Raw genomic sequence first — 20509 nt, 5'->3', positions numbered from 1 at the left:
ATGGATAGGAAAGAAGAAGATTGCATTACAGAGATTGCGCCCGCTACTTTGCGAAAGAGACAAAGTAGGTTGCATTAAGGACATTGTCCGCTGCGTTGCAACCTGCCACAGTATGGAGGCATTCTGACTTAATATCTCACATGTTCACGTAAGTTCTCCATAAACCTTTGAATAATCCTTTGCGCTTACCCAACTCCGAGTCTTGCTGAAATAAATATATTATGTTAAAATAAATTGAACGCAGTATTTTATTATTTAAAAGCATTTTTTTTTCTTTATTCATGAAAACAAATTATGCAGTTCAGGGGAGAAGGACACGTGTACGTGAAATAAAACAAAGACCTTACGTCCGCTCATTGTGTCGAAATCTGCTCATGATATATAAACTAAGCAGCAAGGCGTAATAGCTAGAAATCTGGTCTTTGTTTAGTCCAATGACCTCAAAAACGATCGAGTTTCTGCGACGGAAAGCCTTTTGGCATCATTAATTTTATGCCAGTTCAAAAAAAAAAAAAAAAAATATATATATATATATATATATATATATATATATATATATATATATATATATATCAAACATTTCTCAAAATAAACAAAATAGTGAGTCACAATAAGGTACAGGTAGCTTCTCCATAGTCACTGAACATTATGAGAGTTATTATGAGCAGGGCACAAAAGCAAAATGTCATGTGCAGCACGCGCATGAAGGCATCGCACATCCCGTTCAGCAATCAGATTTAGAAATTTACATGAGCGCACCCGCGCGGTAACATCAAAGAACGCGCGCGTGTACACACACACACACAGACGCACGCACACGCGCACACACACACACACACATACACACACACACACGCGCGCGCGGACGCACACACGCACGCACGCACACACACGCCCGCACACACACACACACAAGCGCACACAAACACACACACACACTTAGTTTACAACAATATGTTGTGACTTTAGCCGTCAGTTTTCGCCAGCTCCACCACATTTAATTTGGTCTTGTCGCACTCACATGTGTCTCTGGAATTACTCTTCGATATGTATTCGAAATCCGCGGCCTGTAACCATATATATTATCGTACATCTGTGAAGTTTCGCAAAACCCAAACAACTCGTTTTTTTACGTAAATGATAGCCGCCTCGGTGGCTCCGAGGCGAGAGCGCTGGCCTACGGATACCCATGTGGCGGGTTCGAATCCCGGCCGAGGTGCCCGCAATCTGACGGAGGCTTATGGCGGAGGAGGCGCCGTGTGACCGAGCTTTCGGTTGCATGTCCAAAGATCCCCAGGTGGTCCAAATTAATCCTCAGTCTTCCGCTGGGGCGAGCCAGATGCCCGTCGTTGGTTTGGCACGTAAAACCCCCAATTTGACTTTTTTTACTTAAATGATGTACGCAATATTTGCACTAGTGATATGTCTATTGATTTTATGCACTTGGCTGTGAACCGTGCGGAAAGTTAGCCATTTTTTGTTGTTGAAGGCGCCTAGACTTACACAGTTGCCCAATCATTTTTAACAGAAACACACGATGCACACTATAGACCATCAGAGAGAAGTCACGTCGCACTCGTTTCGCTTGATTGAGTCACACAGTATCACGCACGTGCACAGAAAGGTGTGCCTTAGGCACTTATTGAATGGTTCAAGGGCACTCGATGTCCACTGCACTCGGGGTTATGGCAAAGTGAAGTGCAGCAACTATACTCCGTTTAACCTTACGATAGACCGCAAAGGACGGTACCATATATCGAGGCTAACCCAAGGTCGCGTGGAGGTCGCATTACCGTCGGGAGGGTCACAGCGACGTGCGGACTCCAGCGTGCTTAGTCAAGTGATATGTTCGCAGCTCTGTGTTGGCTAAAATGGCTCATAGCGTCCACCGTGATGCGAAATTAAGAATAACAATGGTAAGAGGATGACTAACTTTGCAACTACAACCTGGAGCTGAACTTCACAATAGACATAGTTTCATTCATTCCCCCTATCGTGGCATATATGACGTCCTATGGTCGCGGGCTCCAACACAGCTTTGCCCACTTTAGGGCGCGTTCACACTGGCGACTAGCGACAGTCACGCGAACGTCTAGCGACATGCGACAAGCGACCACCGACGTTCACACTGCGGGCGATCGGCGAGTCGAAACCGGCGAGTCGATCTTCGGAACCTCTCGGGAGATGCCGTCGATTCCGTGCACACCGCCAGAGCTCGGGTTCGAATTTCGCTGCTTTTTCATTTTCGTTTTCTCACAGATGCGTCGTCGTTGCAATATAAAAAGACTCGTTATGTTGACCATGGGTCGTACTGACCCCTACAAAAGAAGCAGAATCGCTACGGCGTGCACTCGCTCGAGCTACAGCGTCGCAGTACGTACCTGCCAAAAAGCGGCACGGATTTGCTGCTAGGCCGAGTTCTTTTTCGGGTGCTCGTCAACTTGGAGTGCTGCGATTACAAAGCAATTGGCATTCTTTAATAGCGCTGACCAGAGCCACCGCAGAGACATCTGTGGTTCCGTATTCATGGCCGCTACCGCGAACCGAGGAGTTGAACAGACATGTTGGTTGCTTCTCCCACAAAGCTCTAAAATAAATCCCGTGCATCTACCTTTCCGCAGAACACTCGGAGTGCCAGTCACCGCCACTTACGGAGGCAGCTAAGCGAATGACGATGCCGAAAAATATATTTAAACCAAAAAACGCAGTCTGAGTTGAAGCCAGTGACAAATGCGCCTTGTGCACATACACAATAGGCCCTCTCCCCCCCCCCCCCCCCCCCCGCCAATCTCCAGTTACAACGCCTACACGCACACACACACACACACACACACACTCTAAAAAAGCCGGTGAGTTTGCTTTCCCGCACAACACTCGGACAGCCAATCACCGCAACTTACGGAGGCAGCTCAGCGAATGACAATGCCGAAACATCTGTTTAGACCAAAAAACGCAGTCTGAGTTGTGACATTAAGCAATGCAAGCGTGACGTTTTGCATTGCTTAATGTCACAGCTCAGACTGCGTTTTTTGGTCTAAACAGATGTTTCGGCCTCGTCATTCGCTGAGCTGCCTCCGTAAGTTGCGGTGATTGGCTGTCCGAGTGTTGTGCGTGAAAGTAGACGCACAGACATTTTTAGAGTGCACACACACACACACACAGACACACACACACACACACAGTCTGAGTTGCGACATTACGCAATGCAAGCGTGACGTTTTGCATTGCTCAATGTCACAACTCAGACTGCGTTTTTTGGTCTAAACATATGTTTCGGCATCGCCATTCGCTGAGATGCCTCCGTAACTTGTGGTGACTGGCTCTCCAAGGTGTTGTGCGGGAAAGTAGACGCACGGGCCTTTTTTAGAGTGGTATACTCCATTTGATACCCGTTGTGATTTTACAATTTTATATGTAAGTATTTAAATTGTGTAGACGATTACGTGGTGGGGCGTCATGAAAGGAATTCACGCGGGTTTCCCACCACTTATGTTAATTTTTCTGGTTTGAAATGATTTTTTTTTTTTTTTTAGCGTACTTTATAGCGCACGTGAATTCTCAAAGGGAGTTGAATCAACTTCTGAGGCGCCGCTGATTGCCTGAGCCGCTCCGCGACTTGATCGCATCGAAAAAAAAGTCGAGTCAGCCAACGACTTCTCGAAAGACGTCGTCTTTTCTTTTTCCCGCGATGGTAGCTTTTGCGATGGAAGTTATCGCGCGAGTGCTGCGCATCGCTAGAGTAAGCGCGCCTTACTAACTAAACGTTTTCGGGTCTGTCGACTTTCTACGCTCCCTTTGCGTATTGCGTTGGTAAACGCTTTTTCGCACTCTGCATGAAAGCAGCTGCGTCTTTCCTTTACAGAATGTACAATCATAAACATTCCTCGTTGTAGACTGCACCCTCGGAGCTCCGATCGTTGACCTTTATTTAATCATAGCGACCAATGAGAACGCTTATCGGTATCTTACCTTGCTTGCGTCTCTGTCTCCTTGTGGAAAAGATGGTACCATTTTTAAAATTATTGTCTTTAGCAAATCATCGCATTTTTTATTCAGGGAAGTCCTGACAGTTTACAGGGAGAACAGTATATACTTCGGTCGCCGTAGGAAAGAAAGGAGGCGCGAACGGCAAACGAGAATCCACAGTATGAGCGTATTACGGCGGCTGTTCTCTCAAACGCGTTCTTGCGTAGCGACATATGTTTTGGTAAATAGTTCAGAAAGTGCTCATCCCAGTGCATGGTGCTAATGTCGGAGATTCGCAGGATTCTTGTGTGCCGCTTGCTTGTCCTTTTCTTCATATGGAGGTCACCTCTTTTGCCCATCTGTCAGGCTTTCCCAGTGTAGACCTTTCCAATAATTGCCTTTTGGCGGCTGCCACCTTTGTCTCTTGAGCTGTGGGAGGTATTCTGAGCGTGCGCGGTAACTCTGTTACACGAAATATGAAACGCCGCATATACGTCTACAATCAAGTGAGTCAGCATTTCTCGCCTGGCTGATACGCGCTAGAAAGGTCTATGGACTCTTTTTGAAATTCACGTGCCGATTATTAGAAGTTCGGAACCACTGCACAATGGCGGAACAGCTGCATCGAGGAACGTGCAAGTCATTCCATAAGATAGAGAACGTCGGAGCGCGGCCAACGCTAGGAGCCGACGAGCCAATCAAACAACGTCGAAAGTGCAACGCCACTACGCTCATCACCTCTCTCTGTGAGTGTGTTTATTCCAGAGTGCCGTAAAGTTGAGGTTTTAGTCCGCCATTGTGCAGGCATTCCACAGCTGCTAACAAAGGGCAGTATTGCGAAAGGAGGCTACGTCCAAATGCATATCTCCCTCACGCTCCCATCTTCATACGGTCTTAAAGGCAAAATGTGATAACACTTTTTTTTTTTTTACTGAGGCTGCCTGGGGGTTTATTCGTTGGTTAAACAATACTGAAAGCAGAATGAATAATGGCGTCCTCACTAAATTGTGGAACTTAACACATGCAAGAGCTTCTTAACCTGTGGTGTCTACTCGCAAACAAACCAATTTTCCATTGTATTATTAGTATCTGCGCCTCTCATTTATAGCTCTGTTCAGCAGATGTGCGATCCAGCGTGGGTGTCGCAGTAGATCACAGTGATAGATCGCCTGCCTGCTAAAAAGAATAAAAAAAAAAAAAAACACCAAAGGGTGGGTTAAAATTAAAAAAAAAACAAATAAAGTAAAAGACTGTCTTACAATTGTACTTTGTCATGTCCGTGTCGTTGCGTTGTGTGTATATTTAAGAATGAACTACCAACCGACCTAATCGTCATCGTTATTATATTCTTCTGTGTCCTCTCAAACAGCGTACGATGGAACATATATGTGTCTTTCTTTCATAATTCCACGTCGACAAGTAATTAAAATAATAGTGCGATGAAATTGTTAAGCCTAAGTATTATATTCTACAGAAACAGCCATGGGTCTGAAACTTCACGAACGAGGAGTGAGTGCGATCGCAGATGAGTACGAGAAGGACGTGGAACTGTAAGTTTTTTTTGTTTGTTTTTTTGTATTCAAACGTAAAACTAGCATCTAAAAAAAAAAAGAGTTCTTTTGGCATGGTTCCACCCTTTTCCTTTAATATTGTCCCTCTCACGTTTCAGAGTTCTGAAGCTCTACATGAAGCGCATAATGCAGCCCTGGATGTGGGCGGACTTTGTGTACGCAGCCACCACGAGCGGGAGGCAGTATGCGAAGCTGGTAAAGAGGCTACACAGTTTCACCAAGAAGGTAAGACCCTCGCGCTAAGAGGAACCCAGGAAAGGTTTTCGAAAAAGTTCGTAGAAGGCATGTTTATTTCATTTATTTTATTTATGAACCTCTAACGGGGGCCATGCCCGGTATGGGGCAAACATTCGCGTATAATATACATAGGGTTCCGAATTTTCGGAGTTTACTTTTCGTTGAATTTGGAGGGTGTTTTTCGGAGTTTATTTTTTGCCGAAAATTTGAACTTTTCGGGAGTTTATTTTTGTTTGAATCCCAATTCTTCAAAGTTCGGAGTTCAATTTGCAGTGTTTTTTATTAAAAATAAATAAATAATATCCGGGTGTAAACGTATCCTACACACAAAAAAAGAAGACGCGATTGTACCAATTAATAGTTTCTTCAGTTGGATTTGGCGTTGGTGCCATTACACTGGCAATATTAATTAACCCCACGACAAAAGTTGCACACAAGTGTTTCTTCGATCAATGTCATTCCCTTAATATCAGTAAACACCTGGAGGCAGTGGCTGGCAAGCTTATATTCATTCCACTCTATTCCATCAACCTACCGCGCGGCCGCGCAAGGTAGAGGGGTAAAAAATGGAATAGTGGAGTTTCAACTGTCCCTCTTCCCCCCTTCATGCCATCTTTATGGTTCAATAGCTTTCACTGTAACAAAAACACAACCCCTGCTTCCTCTAAAGCACAATTAGTACGACCCAAACTGGAAACTTAAAAAGTGACTTTTGTCGTGACCCGAAAGTACAATGACATGTTGTCGTGACCGATATTTGAAAAATAAGTGTGGTGGCATTTTCCCAGGACCATTGACTCTACGCGCTGATCAAACAATTAACTGTAAAATTCTTTTGTATGTGTGTGTGTGTGGGGGGGGGGGGGCGCTTAGAAATTCGGAGTTTATAGGATAAATCGTAATTGACCAAAATCTTTCCGGCGGGTGTTTTTCGCAGTTTTTCGGAATGATCCGAAAACACGGAACCCTAAAAATGCGCTACAAGTTAACTTTTTTTCTCTTTTATTTAGACTCTTAAGTAAACGTTAATTCTTCGATCAATGCTATACGCTGCCCACGACCGTACAGCTGAGTGCGACTGAAATCGTACGCAGAATGTATGCAATCTGCAAGTATGTCTAACCACAAATCCATTGTGGAACCGGTGTTATGATACACATATCAAAGTGTTTTTCATTTTGTTACGACTCTGATTTCCGCCTTATCAATGTAGTAAACGTGGGGGACGCCGAGGTCACACTGATCATACATCTTTCAAAACACGCGAAGTTCCTCTGCAGACATGGTAAGAATATTATATGTGGACATGCCTGAAGTATCTGCGAAGCAGGTTTACTTCATGCACATGTATAACTTCGAACATGCTCGCAGAAGGTTTTTGTGTGACTAATTTAACGGGAGGCCATACAAGGAAGAAACATGGTTCAAACAGTGTCAGCAAGCGTGTTTTTTTTTTTGTATCATGCATTAGCAGTGTGACGGCCGCTTTAGGTATAGATGGGAACGAAATATGAATAATTATGACCAAGTTTATCCAGTTAATAGTGATATGTGTGAGGTCATAAATTCATACTTGCTCAAACTTTACGCAGTTTTTGTTGTTGTTTCACAGGTCTTTATTAGAGTAATTGGGGTTCGACTCATCTAGCTTCGGTGCTTGCCGAGCAGGGGTAGAGGGGCGGGTTGCAAAGAAGTGAAAGGCCCGAAGGGCGAGGGGGGGGGGGGAGGCTATTACTTGAGGTTCGTAGCAAGTCCTGTGTGCATCTTCTCATCGCACTGTGGCCAATAAAATTGCTGCATTAGATGATAAGAACGCAAAATAACCAATCACGAAAGAGAAAAGAAAGAAAAACCTTTACATTTCCCTGTAATGCCGAATTAGAGCGCAGCTCTTGATGAGGAGGAGGGAGGGTACAGAGAGTAGGGTACGCCCCTACTCCTCCTCCGTACCATCTCCTCCTCCCCTCCTCTTACCTCTTCCTCTCCTTCTCCTCCTCTCCTCCTCGCCCTCATCCTCCCCCTCCTCCTCCTCCTCTTTCACCTCCCCGCCTCCTCCCCCTCCCCTCGTTCCTCCCCTCCCTCCCTCCTCCCTCGTGACGTCACTCGTGAAGGTCGTGACATCACTCGTGACCCTCGTGACGCCAAGTGACGTCACGTGTGACGTCATTATGGGAAACGTCCCATAATGCAACGTGCGCTTACGCCGACGGCGACGCCGCTCAAGCCGGAAACGGGCGCCTAAGAGCTACGCTCTAAAAAAGCGGGAACATAATGAGCCGCACCCTCGGCTTCTTAATTAAGCTGTCAGGGACTCTAGACCGACCATCCTCACGTACGAGCCAGGAGCGAGTCGAAAGCCTGCTTTCTGGCGTCATCGGGGTATGGTAAATCAATAGCTTTTAACTGACAGAATTAACGCTATGCCAGCGTACTTAAATAAAGTGCACCGATTTCGTGTCACTCCAGTAGACATGTCAATTATCGATTCGATTGTTTGCACAATATTCAATTACGTAGTTAGTTTCATTCGGTTTGAAACATCCGAAAGAATAAAACATGTATCGACGAAGACAGGTACCCGAACAGTTATTTCAACCAGCAACAGCCATTTTGTCGGTTGCTAGTTGAAAGACCTGTACTGTCTGTCTTCGTCCCTACATGTTTTATTGCTTTCTGGTTTTCAATTTACAATTATGTTTAAGCACCTGGCGCTGGGAGTGAACACATTTCGAAACAACCGAAAGTACAAAAGACAGCAAATAAGTCAGTCAGACGACGTCTCAAATCGTCTTTGCCAACCCGCCCTAATATTATTTTAATTCGGTCCTTGAATTTAGTCAATAACGCGTAACTCCCTGCTGCACTTTAAACAACATATTTACCACTCACGAAGAACATTGCTGCATTTTAAAGTTATTTTTGGTTTTTCCCACCCATTACACTTAGGTTATTCTGAACAGGCAAAGTGGCTTCGCCGCTGGTAGGCGAAAACTAGACGATGACGCTTTCCATGAAGCCGAGACGAACGAGAAACGGCTCGCCTTCCTTGATCTACTCTCGAATCACTACCGCAAGGAAATGATCACGATTGAGGACGTACGACAGGAAGTCGACACGTTCATGTTTGCGGTACGTATAATTGACTCTGGTGTCCCTATGAACCACTACATTTGCCAAGGTGTACTCTTTGAGCTAGTGTTATCAAAAATTACGTCTTGCTGCACGCAATATTGCTAGGTTTTCCGGTTTACCATTCCTTTTCTATGCAATCAAACGATCCAATAAAACCCGAGCAGCGCACCAAGGCAACCACAGGGATGTCCATGGAATCCATCTAGAGCCTGCCTATATAAAGTCTTATGTGGAATTTCTTGATATCGTTCATCGTCTTTTGGAGGTACTATACTCCAACATTTTCTTTTCTTCTTAACATCCGTATCGTCACGCCAGCCTGAGTCATAGAATGTCCTTATTGTAAACATAGAAATAAAACAGCGCAAACAAACACAAGGACAAGTAGAAGGAGGGACACAGACACAGCGCTGTTATGCTTATGCTGTCGCAGTCAAACATAACCGTATCAAATGTTATTTGCACAATCCGTCGAGGCCACACCTACGCTCTACAGTCTGCCTCAGTGATATCAGGTTCACGTTGATCTTTTTACATTTAAACTCGCTAGCGTTACCCCCTACGTTTTACTACGTATGTTACAAGAAGCATAAGCATAAGCCGTACACGAACTATCCAAGCACTCGCTATGAATACCTCATATAATTTTACTGCTCGCATCCATAAACCTGCGCATTATCTTTGCTTCAATTTCTTACAGACGCATTTTCGAAAAATTTGGCAGAGACACTTAAGATGTTTACATGTAGAAATGCGAGAGCATTCCTACACGAAAGCATTTCTTCACGCAGCGCATTTCTACAAGCAGCGCGCCACGTTTTCTTTTCGCACACGGCGCTCCGACGGTGACATCATCACTGCACAGGCGCGGCGAATCTCGCCAGTTTCACGATGGCTTTCATGACGAAGCATTGTGTTGCTCTGCTTTTCTTTGTGTTTTATTTCTGAGGCGCGTCCGCTTTGACCTTGAGTGCACCCGCCGACTTCCGTGACGAAGCATCTGCGTAGATGTGCTTTTTGTGTTTAATTGGGAATGGGAATTTAGGTGCAGTTTCGCTCAGCCAATGGAAATTTAGGTACCGTTTCGCTCTGCCAATGGGAATTTAGGTGCCGTTTTTGGCTGCTAAAGACAACGCCGGCTTCGCTCCATGGGAGCAGCTAATGCTTTCGCATTAAAAAGCAAAATTTCGTGCCTCACCTTTCTCGTCTGTACTTCCCAGAATATTCCCACGCCATGCTTCTTTTTGCTTTATTGTTTTAGGGTCACGACACTGTCACTCAATCACTTACCTGGACTTTGTTCGTTCTCGGCATTTACCCGGACGTTCAAAGCAAAGTCCACGAAGAGCTGGATCTAATATTTGCCCACGACATGACGAGGGGCATCACGAGGGCCGACATTGCGGATTTGTCTTACCTCGACCGCGTCATCAAAGTAAGCCGTGCGTTCTTCTATCACATAACGGTCTAAAATGCATCACGTGTAAGAATATTTAGTGTAGTAATTTTGAGGAATCATTAATTCTTGCTGATATAACTCTATTAAATTTTTTTGCGCTTTTTTCCAAGGAGACAATGCGCGTCTTCCCTACAGCACCCTGGTTTGGACGGGCCCTGACTGAAGAAATTGAAATAGGTAAATAAGGAGTACAAAATGATTTTTATACCTCGACTATTTTATGGATAAAAAAAAATACCGAAGTTGGAGACGAGAAGGTCAAATTTGTTGTAAAGTGGTAAAGCGAACAAAATGGCCCAGCAAAGCGCGTGGCCTTGCGTACCTGTTGCGACATCTGCCGGAAGAAGGCGCGCAACTGGGTGTCGTGAGTCGTACGCGGAGCTGAGCAAAGCAGTTAGCAGCTCTACGCGTTCGGGGCGCGACCACTGATGTATGATTACTATAACGCTTGAATTTTAAGCTTTACCGCTTTCTTTTATCATCGCATGACATTTGTTTTGGCTGCATATAGAGAAAGAAGCTTACATTAACAAGAAATGCTCTCAGTGTGATGGCACGTCACCGCGATCTACGGGTGGCTCCTTCAGAGGGAGTTCGAAATTCCGAAACAGTGCGTCACGTGGAACCGCCCTATGATGAGGCATATTTCCGTTGCGCACGTTCTCGTACATGCACCTCTTCGGTTGAGATGTTGTCACGTCCAAAACGCAGTCCTTTTTGCAAGCTTATGGTCAGCGTTGAAATATCACCAGGGGTTGTGCCCCGAGCGTGAACAGTCGCTTAGTGCTTGGCTCACCTGTGCACAAATGGGACTCGTGACACCAGATAACACGACTTCTCCCAGCAGATGGTGAAAGAGGTACTCGAGGCCACGTGCTCCGCTGGTTCATTCCGTTTTGTTGAGTACTGTACATCCTGAGATGATGTTCGTGTTTTCGCTCTGAAAGCCTCGGTGAATAGAAGCGTCTCTATAATACATACACTGTTGCGGTTTTTGGTATTAATGTTATCTTGAGTTTGTTCAATGAAGAGGGTTGAGAGTAGGGAAAGGTGATACTAGCTTTCTTCTTCTTTTTAATGGGAAAAGGGAAAATTAAGTGACCGTAATGTCGATCAGGAGCAGGAATTGGAGGTGCAAAATCCGCCTTTCAGCGCATACTAGTTAAGTCATCTTGACTCACTGGTTTAGGTGACCCTATAATGACCGGGTCAGTACAGGTTTGGTCAGTCTTGATTTCAGTTGAGTCAGGTATGATACCGCATGCTATATTCGGGACAACTTACTGTGGTAAGTATTTTCCAAGTGAGGGAAAGTGCGCATACCCACTTTTAATCGGCGCCCGAATATGTGTTATCGTATCTTTGACTGCACTGCCACCTACAGTTGCCTCCAACTATAGTTTCGAGATGCCTTATAGTGACGTGGCCCATAATTGCAGTTTGTGATGTGCGAATTCCCGTCTTCCAGGAACAAGGGGTATTCCCTGTCGTTTCGCGAGTGCAAGCCAATACCTGCTTCCACGTGGCTATACACCATTTCTTTTACGCGGTCGTTTAAATGGCAGAACGTCCTCTATGGGCGAAAACATTGTTTTCCTGGAGCCGCGCCACTGGAAGGTGTTCGTGTGTCAAGCATAAATCTGACTGCTTGTTTTGTCTTGCTTATATATTTTTTTTAAATATATTTTGAAAGTTGCGTCATTTTTTTTTAATCTTTTCGTCCCAATCACGTGGCTAAGGATGAGAGGGGAAAAAAAAGGTACTCACGTTGTACACATTTTTTCTTCGCATCGCGTCCGCGTCGCAATGGCAATTTTAGTTTATATCTCTTATTGGCAAGTGAGTGTCACCTGGCAAGGCATCACCTGGTCTTTAGACCAGGTGATGCTTCACCTGGTCTAAAGAGCCTAGATTTATGAGCACAAGCAACTTAAGACATAAAAAGCTTTCGCAATTTAACGGCAGACGCCTCCTGGACACATTGGGTGCATTTGTGCATATGCGTGTGTTGTCCAGTGGCGAAGAGGACAGAGGGCGATGCGTCTCCAAGCGTCTTCATGCTTGGAGACGCTTGAAGACGATCGACGGATTCGTCAACTCCTCGCACATTGAACTACAAACGCAGCTAATAAACCATGTGACACCGATCAAGCAGTTGGAGACACTCTAAAACCTGAAAAAGCTAGATTCTTGTTCATCTTTCATTCGTTTGTGACGCTTAATGCACGCTTGTCGAACAAATATCTATTCTCAGTTTCAGATTCAAAAATATTCTTCTCTGTACGTTTCAAATCTCAAAGTTACAAGCTCGAAAAATACGTCCAAGTTACACGCTCAAAAAAGAAGTCGGAACGGCTGTCTCCGTGTTCCGCACGAACACGGAGACAGTCAACCACTGGGAACAATAAGAAAATTTCATCGAATAAGGAAACTCAGAACAAGATTATTTTTGAAACATGCAATATGCGCAGGGGCACGAGCAAGTGAAACGTCATGCACATTGTCCCCACGCACATCGCACTTTTTTTTTCGTTTTAACAGTATTCTGAGCTTCGTCATCCGCTGTCATCATTCTATTGTCTTTCCTGGTTGACTGTCTCAGTGTTTTCAATGTAAACTCACAGGGTTATTTCAAGGGTGAAGCACGTGCTTTGCTGCGTGAGTGTGCACTCCCCTGTTTGTGACGGCCAATATTGACGGTGCAGGAAACTATCAGATTCCAAAAGGAACCACGTGTTTCGTGTTCACGTACGGCCTTCATCGAGACCCGGACCACTACCGGGACCCTGAAACTTTCGACCCCGACCGCTTTCTCCCGGAAAACTGCAGTGGGCGTCACCCTTTCGCCTTCGTTCCCTTTTCGGCTGGTCCGAGGAACTGCGTGGGTGAGGACACATGTATTGCAACTTGTTCAACTGTTGCACCATAAAACGCTGATCTGTTTTTCACGTTGACGATTCGTCGCTTAGAATGGGCAAATCATGTTTATAATGCATTGAATAGGATTCAGAATTCGTGTAGCACTGACTTTAACAACAAAGGTGTGTTTATTACGTTTATACAACCTTTTCTCATCAAATCCTCGTTCTTCCCTTCAAATGGACGGCCCTGCCTCATAGCGAAAGAAACAATGAAAATATTAGAAAAGTTTTACTAGATCGTTTTGATAACAACGACAGCAATCCACGATAGCGTTACGAAGCATGTGAAAAGGTGCTGACAAAATATCCGGTGTCGCTATCAGAGTTATCGCAACGATCTACAAACACTCCCTATATTACCTTGGCGAGAGATAAACAATTCAACCGCACTTGTCCGAGGTTGAACACTAAATTGCCGTAGGCTTTATTTGTAAAATGATGGGACTAAGAAAAAAATTAAATAAACTTAGACAATGGCCACTTCAGAATGCTGCGCGTCTCGCTGACGATACGTTTAAAGGCTATGATACTCGGTAACTCTACTGCGGCAATCGAGTGTCGTTATGAACCTTTTTGCCGTCGAACTTTTTTTCACAAAAGACATAAGTTGGGTAAAGATATTAAAGAAAAAGTTATATAAGAAAATCAATGCACAGTTTTATTGTTTTGTTTTTAATTATCTGGCGGGAGGTTGTACAGTGCTTGCAAGGTGGCCAAGTTTAGAAGCATGAAATGGGTATAGTGAAAGTGAAAATTTGTCGCGTTTCTTCCTTACGGCTTTATTTTGGCGGGTTCGCTTCAGCGACATTTCGGCGGTTTCAGATTCCGATCCAGAGGTACTTTACAGAGCTTCTTCGTAGGATGACAAGCCCACATCCTTTGAATTCAATCTTGGGAAGCATTAAGTCTTATTCCGAAAAGCCGACTCTCCAATTTCCACTACCGCCAGAGCAGCCGACATGCGAAGCAACAACCTCGCGCGTATAGCAAAGCGAAGCACCTTTTTCACACTTCGCCAAAAACATCATAAATAGTAACACCTCCCGCGGTGAGCGCGGTTTCGCGTTTAGGCAGTCAGTTTCAAATGAGCATTCGCCACAGTGCATGTACGGCGACGTCTGACAAAGGGTTCAGAAGCGATCTACTAATTCACGGGACGCCATGTTGTTAGACCTTGTTCCAAAGCGCATGCTCAGAACTATCTTCTATTTATCGTCTTCCAAAAACTGCGATTCTGGTTTTGTGGAATGGACGCTGAACGTGCATCTTCGTGCATTCCTCGCAAGCAGTGGAGTCATATATCTATGGATGCCCGTGCGCTCGCAAACCTTGAGCATTAATCAAAGCTGTGCACGGGCCGTGTTTGCTTCTTCTGAAATGCCCGAAAAAGCTGTACTTGAGCATCGTTCTGAGCATGTGCTGCGAACGACATCCAACAAAATGGCGTCTCGTGAATACCCTCATACTCTGATCATACGTGCGACAGAAAAATTATCCGGTTCCTCGCAGTCAGAGTTAGTTCTAAGGTTATCCATAAAGCGTGATTACATTGAAGCACTGTTTGGGGCAGGTTGAGAGTTACAGAGTGGTTCAGCAGATTAGGGATGCCGCGAAGCACCCTAGGTTTGAATTCGAAAGGTTTCGATATTTTCGACCGTACCGAGGTTCGAATTCGAAAAGTTCGCAACTTTTAAATACCGTGGAGTTTCTAAAAGTTCGGGTTAGATTATTTCGAATATCTCTTTACTTGAGGTTCAAGAAATTGGAAGATTTCGAACTTTCCTAACTTAAAATTCGAGATATTTGAAATTTTCAAATTTCTTAAGATCTAAAGTTAAAAAAATTCGAAGGTTTCGATTTTTTTTCTAATTTGAAGTTCGAAAAATCGAAGATTTCGAATTTGTTTGAATTTGGAATTCGAAAATTTTGAACGTTTCGAATTTTGATAGACATAAAGTTTTATAAATTCGAAGATTTCGAATTTCTTTCTTTATAAAGTACGAAAAGTTCGAAGGTTTCGATTTTCTTTTAAGGCTAAATTCAAATAAAAAAACAAAAAAAAAAACTTCGAAGGTTTTGAATTTTTTTCAAGTCCACGTTTTCAAAGTTCGAAGTCCGGTTTTCACGTTCGTCCACCCCCAGTTTCAGTTTCAAATAACATTTTCACGCCTCAATGGTTTTCACAAAATCTGGTTTAGAAAAGTTCGGGTGTGATATTTAGACTACGCGAGGTTACTCAGGCAATCAAATGAGACGATGAGTGTCCCGGATGTACTGGAATATTTACCAGTGCAGAGTAATGTGGTACCGTCGATCAGTAATTGTGACCGCCGGGCCGGGGGGGGGGGGGGGGGGGAGGGGGGCTCTTTAACATGCATCACGCAGTAGTGATCACACAAAAGCACTGTTTAACGACACTCATCCAGTTCGAAACGGCCAGGGGCAGGCAGGTGGTTCAGGCTAAGAAAAACCTTGAAGCGATCTGGCAAACTGCCTCCCTATACCCCCTTGCACGCTGGTAGTAATCCGATCGAACGCCGCCCGACTGACGCTGGCATATTTTTAGTTTCTACATGATGCAAAATCCTGAGACTGGGAAGGAAATTTATAAGAAAAAGTGTAAAAACCAGCTGGGAGTGTTGTATTCTTGCTTATTCAGAGGCCCAGAACTTCGAAACAAGTTTCTCCTGCCCAAATGTATACAGGCTAATAGAAACACGTCCCAGGAACGTAAAATAAAAAAAAAATAAAACAAAAAATAAATTAAAAATAGCTTCTTTTTTTTTTTGACGGCGTGTCGAACTTGAACAATATTAGAAATCTTCCCCCATTAGTCAATTTATTCCTCAGCGTGAAAAAAAAACAATAAATACATTATTTTGTATTCTGAAGAGGGCAATGATATGTCTGTGGTGTTAATTTAAATGCGATATCGCAAGAAATTTAGACGAAACAAATTACCAAGTTTAGGTCATAATCACCCAGAGATACATGTCTGGATATTTCTTCGAAACTCGTCTTAAACAACAATATTAATATCTTAAAACGACACCTACCTAGGCTACACATAAATCATTCTTAAAGAAGTTTCACATCTCTACCATGAATAACTTCGGCCATAGCGCGCTTCAAGTATGGCATAAGCGACAATCGCCGAAACCCCGTCGTCGTCGTCCTTCCTCGCTCCTTCGGAAATTCCTTTCTTTAAAACTAAGCATGCCAGAGCAATGAAATAAACGGCATTATCTTTCGCAAAGAATGCAGCACCGCGTGAAAAAATGCGAAACAAAAAATTACGAATGTACCTCACTGCTTAAACCCAAATGGAACCGCCCCCCGGTCTTCCGAAGTTCGACGAACTTAGATTTTTTAACCTAAAAGTTCGTCGAACCTTCGATTTCTCAGGATTCGAAAGTTCGAAAATTCTTGAATTCTTTAAGATAGTAAGTACGAAAGTTCGAAAATTATCAAATTGTCTGGCGCAAAAAGTTTGGAAGTTCGAAAAGCTTCGAACTTTTTAGTGCAAGAAGTTCGAAAGGTCGAAAATCATCGATTTTTAGTCTATCAAGTTCGAAAGTTCGACAAGCATCAAATTTCGCAGCGTGATAAGTTTGAAAGTTCGAAAAGAATCGACCTTTTTAACGTATTAAGGTCGAAGGTTCGAAGAGCATTGCATTTCTGAACGTACAAAGTTCGAAATTTCGAAAAGTGTAGAACTTCTTAGTTCAACGAGTCCGAAAAATTCGACTTCCATCGAATTTCTCGATATGGAAAGTTCGAAAATTCTAAATCTTTTTAAGCTTTCGAACCGCTTAATTCGATCATCGAACCTTCGGTTCGAAAAAAGTTTGCGGCACCCCTAGGTCAGGCGGATCAAACCAATCTAAATGATAAAAGAAAGAAATTAGACATTTACAAATCTCTGTAACGCGAAATCAGAGCGCAGCTTGTGAGGAGGACGAGGGGAGGGTATGCCCCTCCTCCTTCTCCGTGCCCTCCTGTCCCCTCCTTCTCGTTCCATCCTTCGTCTCCCTTCCTCTTCTTTTCCTCCTCCTCCTCGGTACCTTCTCCTCCTCACGTGACGTCAATTTGCCTGCTAAATCTAGCGAAGAAACTGAATTTGTTCATAGGTGACGTGACACCATGTCAGGTGACGTCATTTTCCCCACTCGGAAACTGAATTTAATATTAATAATAATAATATCTTTATGTACCATGTGGACGCTGAGGAAAAAAACTGTCCAAGCAGCTTGACTGGTCCTCAGCCCCCCTCAGGAACATGCAGTGGCGAGAAAGACATTTAAAAGAACACAAGAAAAATATATAATAATACAAGGTACTTTCATCATAGCAATGAACAGACAGCTATCAGCAATACATCAAACAAGAGTAAGACTTGGCTATAAAAGAAATCGGGAAGTTGTACACAAGAAAGGGAAAACTATCCAAAATATTCTAAGATGCTTCAACACATATATATATATATATATATATATGTAACTTTTCCCGGTTCATTGTTTTTATATTTACCTTACTTTACCTATTACATATATATATATATATATACATGGACACATACACATATATCCACATACATATATATATGCACATACACATGCACTTACATACATACACACATACATACAAACGCACACATATATATATTATACGCACGTACACACAGGCATACATATGTGTGTTTTTATGCTTCGTACATTGCGCGAAGTTCACTATATCTGCAAGTGTACAGATCAAAATGAACGTGGTGACAGTTGTTTAAAAGGGATGGTAAAATATAACGGAGACATTCTTTTCCGGAGTTCAGTGGAGTTGTAGGGACAACCCAGCTCTTTGTGTCTTGTACAGTAACTAGAGGTTTTTATTTGCAGTTGGGAAAGATAGCGTACATTACTTATATTTCTCTGTGTTTCTAATTTATAGCAAGCACTCAAAAGATATCTGTATTGGTTGTGTGCCCTGATAACGCGAGAACGACAAAAAAAAAATTGAAGTTGGTGTTCCATAAGGGGCGTTATAGATGTGGCGAACATATTTCTTTTGTAATAAATGAATACGCTGTAAATTTGAAGATGTGGTTGTCCCCCACACTAGTTGACAATGGTTTAAGTGTGAGTAAAACAGTGATTTATAAAGAAGCAACTTAAGTTGTGCGGGAAGGAGGTATCGAATGCGTCCAATTATGCCAGTAATTTGCGCTATTTTTGTTAGCAACTAGTTTACATGAGCGTCCCATAGCATGTCGGCGGAAAATATGATGCCGAGACAGCTGAAATTATCTACCTCTTCTATACGACGTGAATTAAGGAAGATATCTGGATGTGTAGGAACGGGCTTGTTTTTGGGTCTGAATATAACCGCTTTTGTTTTCTTCCATTTACTTGCATTGCGTGTTGAGGTCACGTGACGTCAATTTTTCCGCTAAATTTTGCGGGGAATTGAATTGCTGTTGAGGTCACGCGATGTCACTTTCCCGCTAAATCTAGCAGAGAAACTGAATTTGTTCATAGGTGACGTGACACCAAGTCTTGTGACGTCTTTTTCCCCGCTAAATTTAGCAGGGAAAATGAATTGGTTTTGTGGTCACGTGATGTCAATTTTCCCGCTAAATTTAGCGCAGTTACGCCGACGCCGACGCCGCGAAGCCCAAAAATGGGCGCTTGAGAGCTGTTCTCTAAAAAATCACTTCTACGTTCTACGGCACTGTAATTCACGAGAAAGGAAACGTGCACCGATCAAAAGCCACACCAAAAAACGGAATTGTTCGATGCTTCAATATAGAGGCAAGTTTTTATCATGTCAAGGCGAAAGAAAAAGTTGTGCTGAGTCATTACGACATTTGAAGGGGTATCCACACGAAGAACAACTCCGCGGACCATCAGCAACCGGGGAAACTATGTCCTCGGTTCTAGCATCCACACGGACGGCGGGGAGCCGTGAGGGATATCAGAATAACCAGCCGAATTTAGCGGTCACTCTCTCGACAACAACGCTCGGAGACGGCTGAAGGGGGCGCTCGCCGCCGTAGTCGAGAGCAGGAAAACGGAGGCGCAGAGGAAGCGGCCGTATGCCGTTATGACAGCAGCGCTGCTAGAAATGGACGACGGCGACATTCCACCTACTAAAAGAAGGTTCTGGGTGAAAGGTTGGATAGAGAAGAAATATTTTGGTATGCAGAACCGGTTGTACGAAGAGCTGCTTGAAAGCGACTCCGTGGAGTATCGATGACTACTTCGGGTGCCCCATGACGTCTTCGTTGAACTACTGGCTGGCGTGTGCCTATCAGCGTCGTCATTAATCTTTGCCATTCTGCCACCGCGCTATTCCAACAGTAATGGCGCAGGCGATTCCGAAAGCGCCAAAAGAACGAGGTGGCCCCCGTGGCCAGACGAGGCAAAAGAGTATCGCTAAAAGCAGCTAAATGCGAACAACTCCGCCACCCATCCGCAGAGCTTTCGTGCTGACAGAACGAAGCCTCCGCGCTTCCACCTGGGAGGAGGACGGCGCCGCGAGGCGTCAAAAAGGGATGACGTAGGTCTCACGTGATGCGCGATCCGCGGAGGAAAATGGCGGATTTCTCCTTCGTGTGGATACCTTATCATTTATTTAACACCGGAAAGAGAGGTAGTGTAGTAGCTTCCGTGTTGTGTCATAAAAGACCCCCATGGTGTAGAACAACATTTGTTATTATTATTTCGTTATAAAAAGGGTTTACTAAATGACTGGTATGTTTTACATTCCTTTTCCTTAAATATTTTCTTACAAAAAATATAAGCCACTCACAACGTAAATGCGTCAAAATGCCGCGTTCAATGAAAAATAAATATACTACGTGCAACCATCTGTGGCAGGTGTTTGCTCAGAACCCTCTTAACATCTTGTTTCCCATGGCTATGTTTGACTTCCACTCCCTGTCACTAATAACCTTATATTACTCCAGAAACATAAAAAAAAAATGAACAGATCAACACTCATACGAACATAAACAGCAAGAGAATTACTACTTCGTTTTAGTCTACAAACGAAGTTTATTTAGACGTAGAAAAAGACACTCCACTCGGAAACACGACGAAACACCTTGATATCGACCATTAAGACGCTTCAATATTGTAAACCAAGAACTAAAGATGTTTTCTTTCTTTTTTTTTTCTTTAGTGGGGAAAAAGGTGAAAGGGGGGATGCGTATGTGAACAGGCGAAAACAAT

General features: G+C 43.7%; 1 protein-coding gene across 1 annotated transcript in view; it reads left to right on the top strand.

The window, feature by feature from the left end:
* Positions 1–20509, top strand: part of LOC115332927 (cytochrome P450 4V2) — a 39616-nt gene that overhangs the window by 18311 nt on the left and 796 nt on the right. Inside the window, exons 4-9 of the mRNA XM_040215407.3 lie at positions 5441–5516; positions 5636–5762; positions 8721–8903; positions 10168–10341; positions 10476–10542; positions 13071–13250. Coding sequence (XP_040071341.3) covers positions 5441–5516; positions 5636–5762; positions 8721–8903; positions 10168–10341; positions 10476–10542; positions 13071–13250 — 807 coding nt within the window. The remainder of the gene's footprint in view (positions 1–5440; positions 5517–5635; positions 5763–8720; positions 8904–10167; positions 10342–10475; positions 10543–13070; positions 13251–20509) is intronic.

This window comes from Ixodes scapularis, unplaced genomic scaffold, assembly GCF_016920785.2.
Source record: "Ixodes scapularis isolate PalLabHiFi unplaced genomic scaffold, ASM1692078v2 PGA_scaffold3__209_contigs__length_174095766, whole genome shotgun sequence".
Taxonomy (NCBI): Eukaryota; Metazoa; Arthropoda; class Arachnida; order Ixodida; family Ixodidae; genus Ixodes; species Ixodes scapularis.
This window is presented reverse-complemented; position numbering and strand designations above follow the sequence as displayed.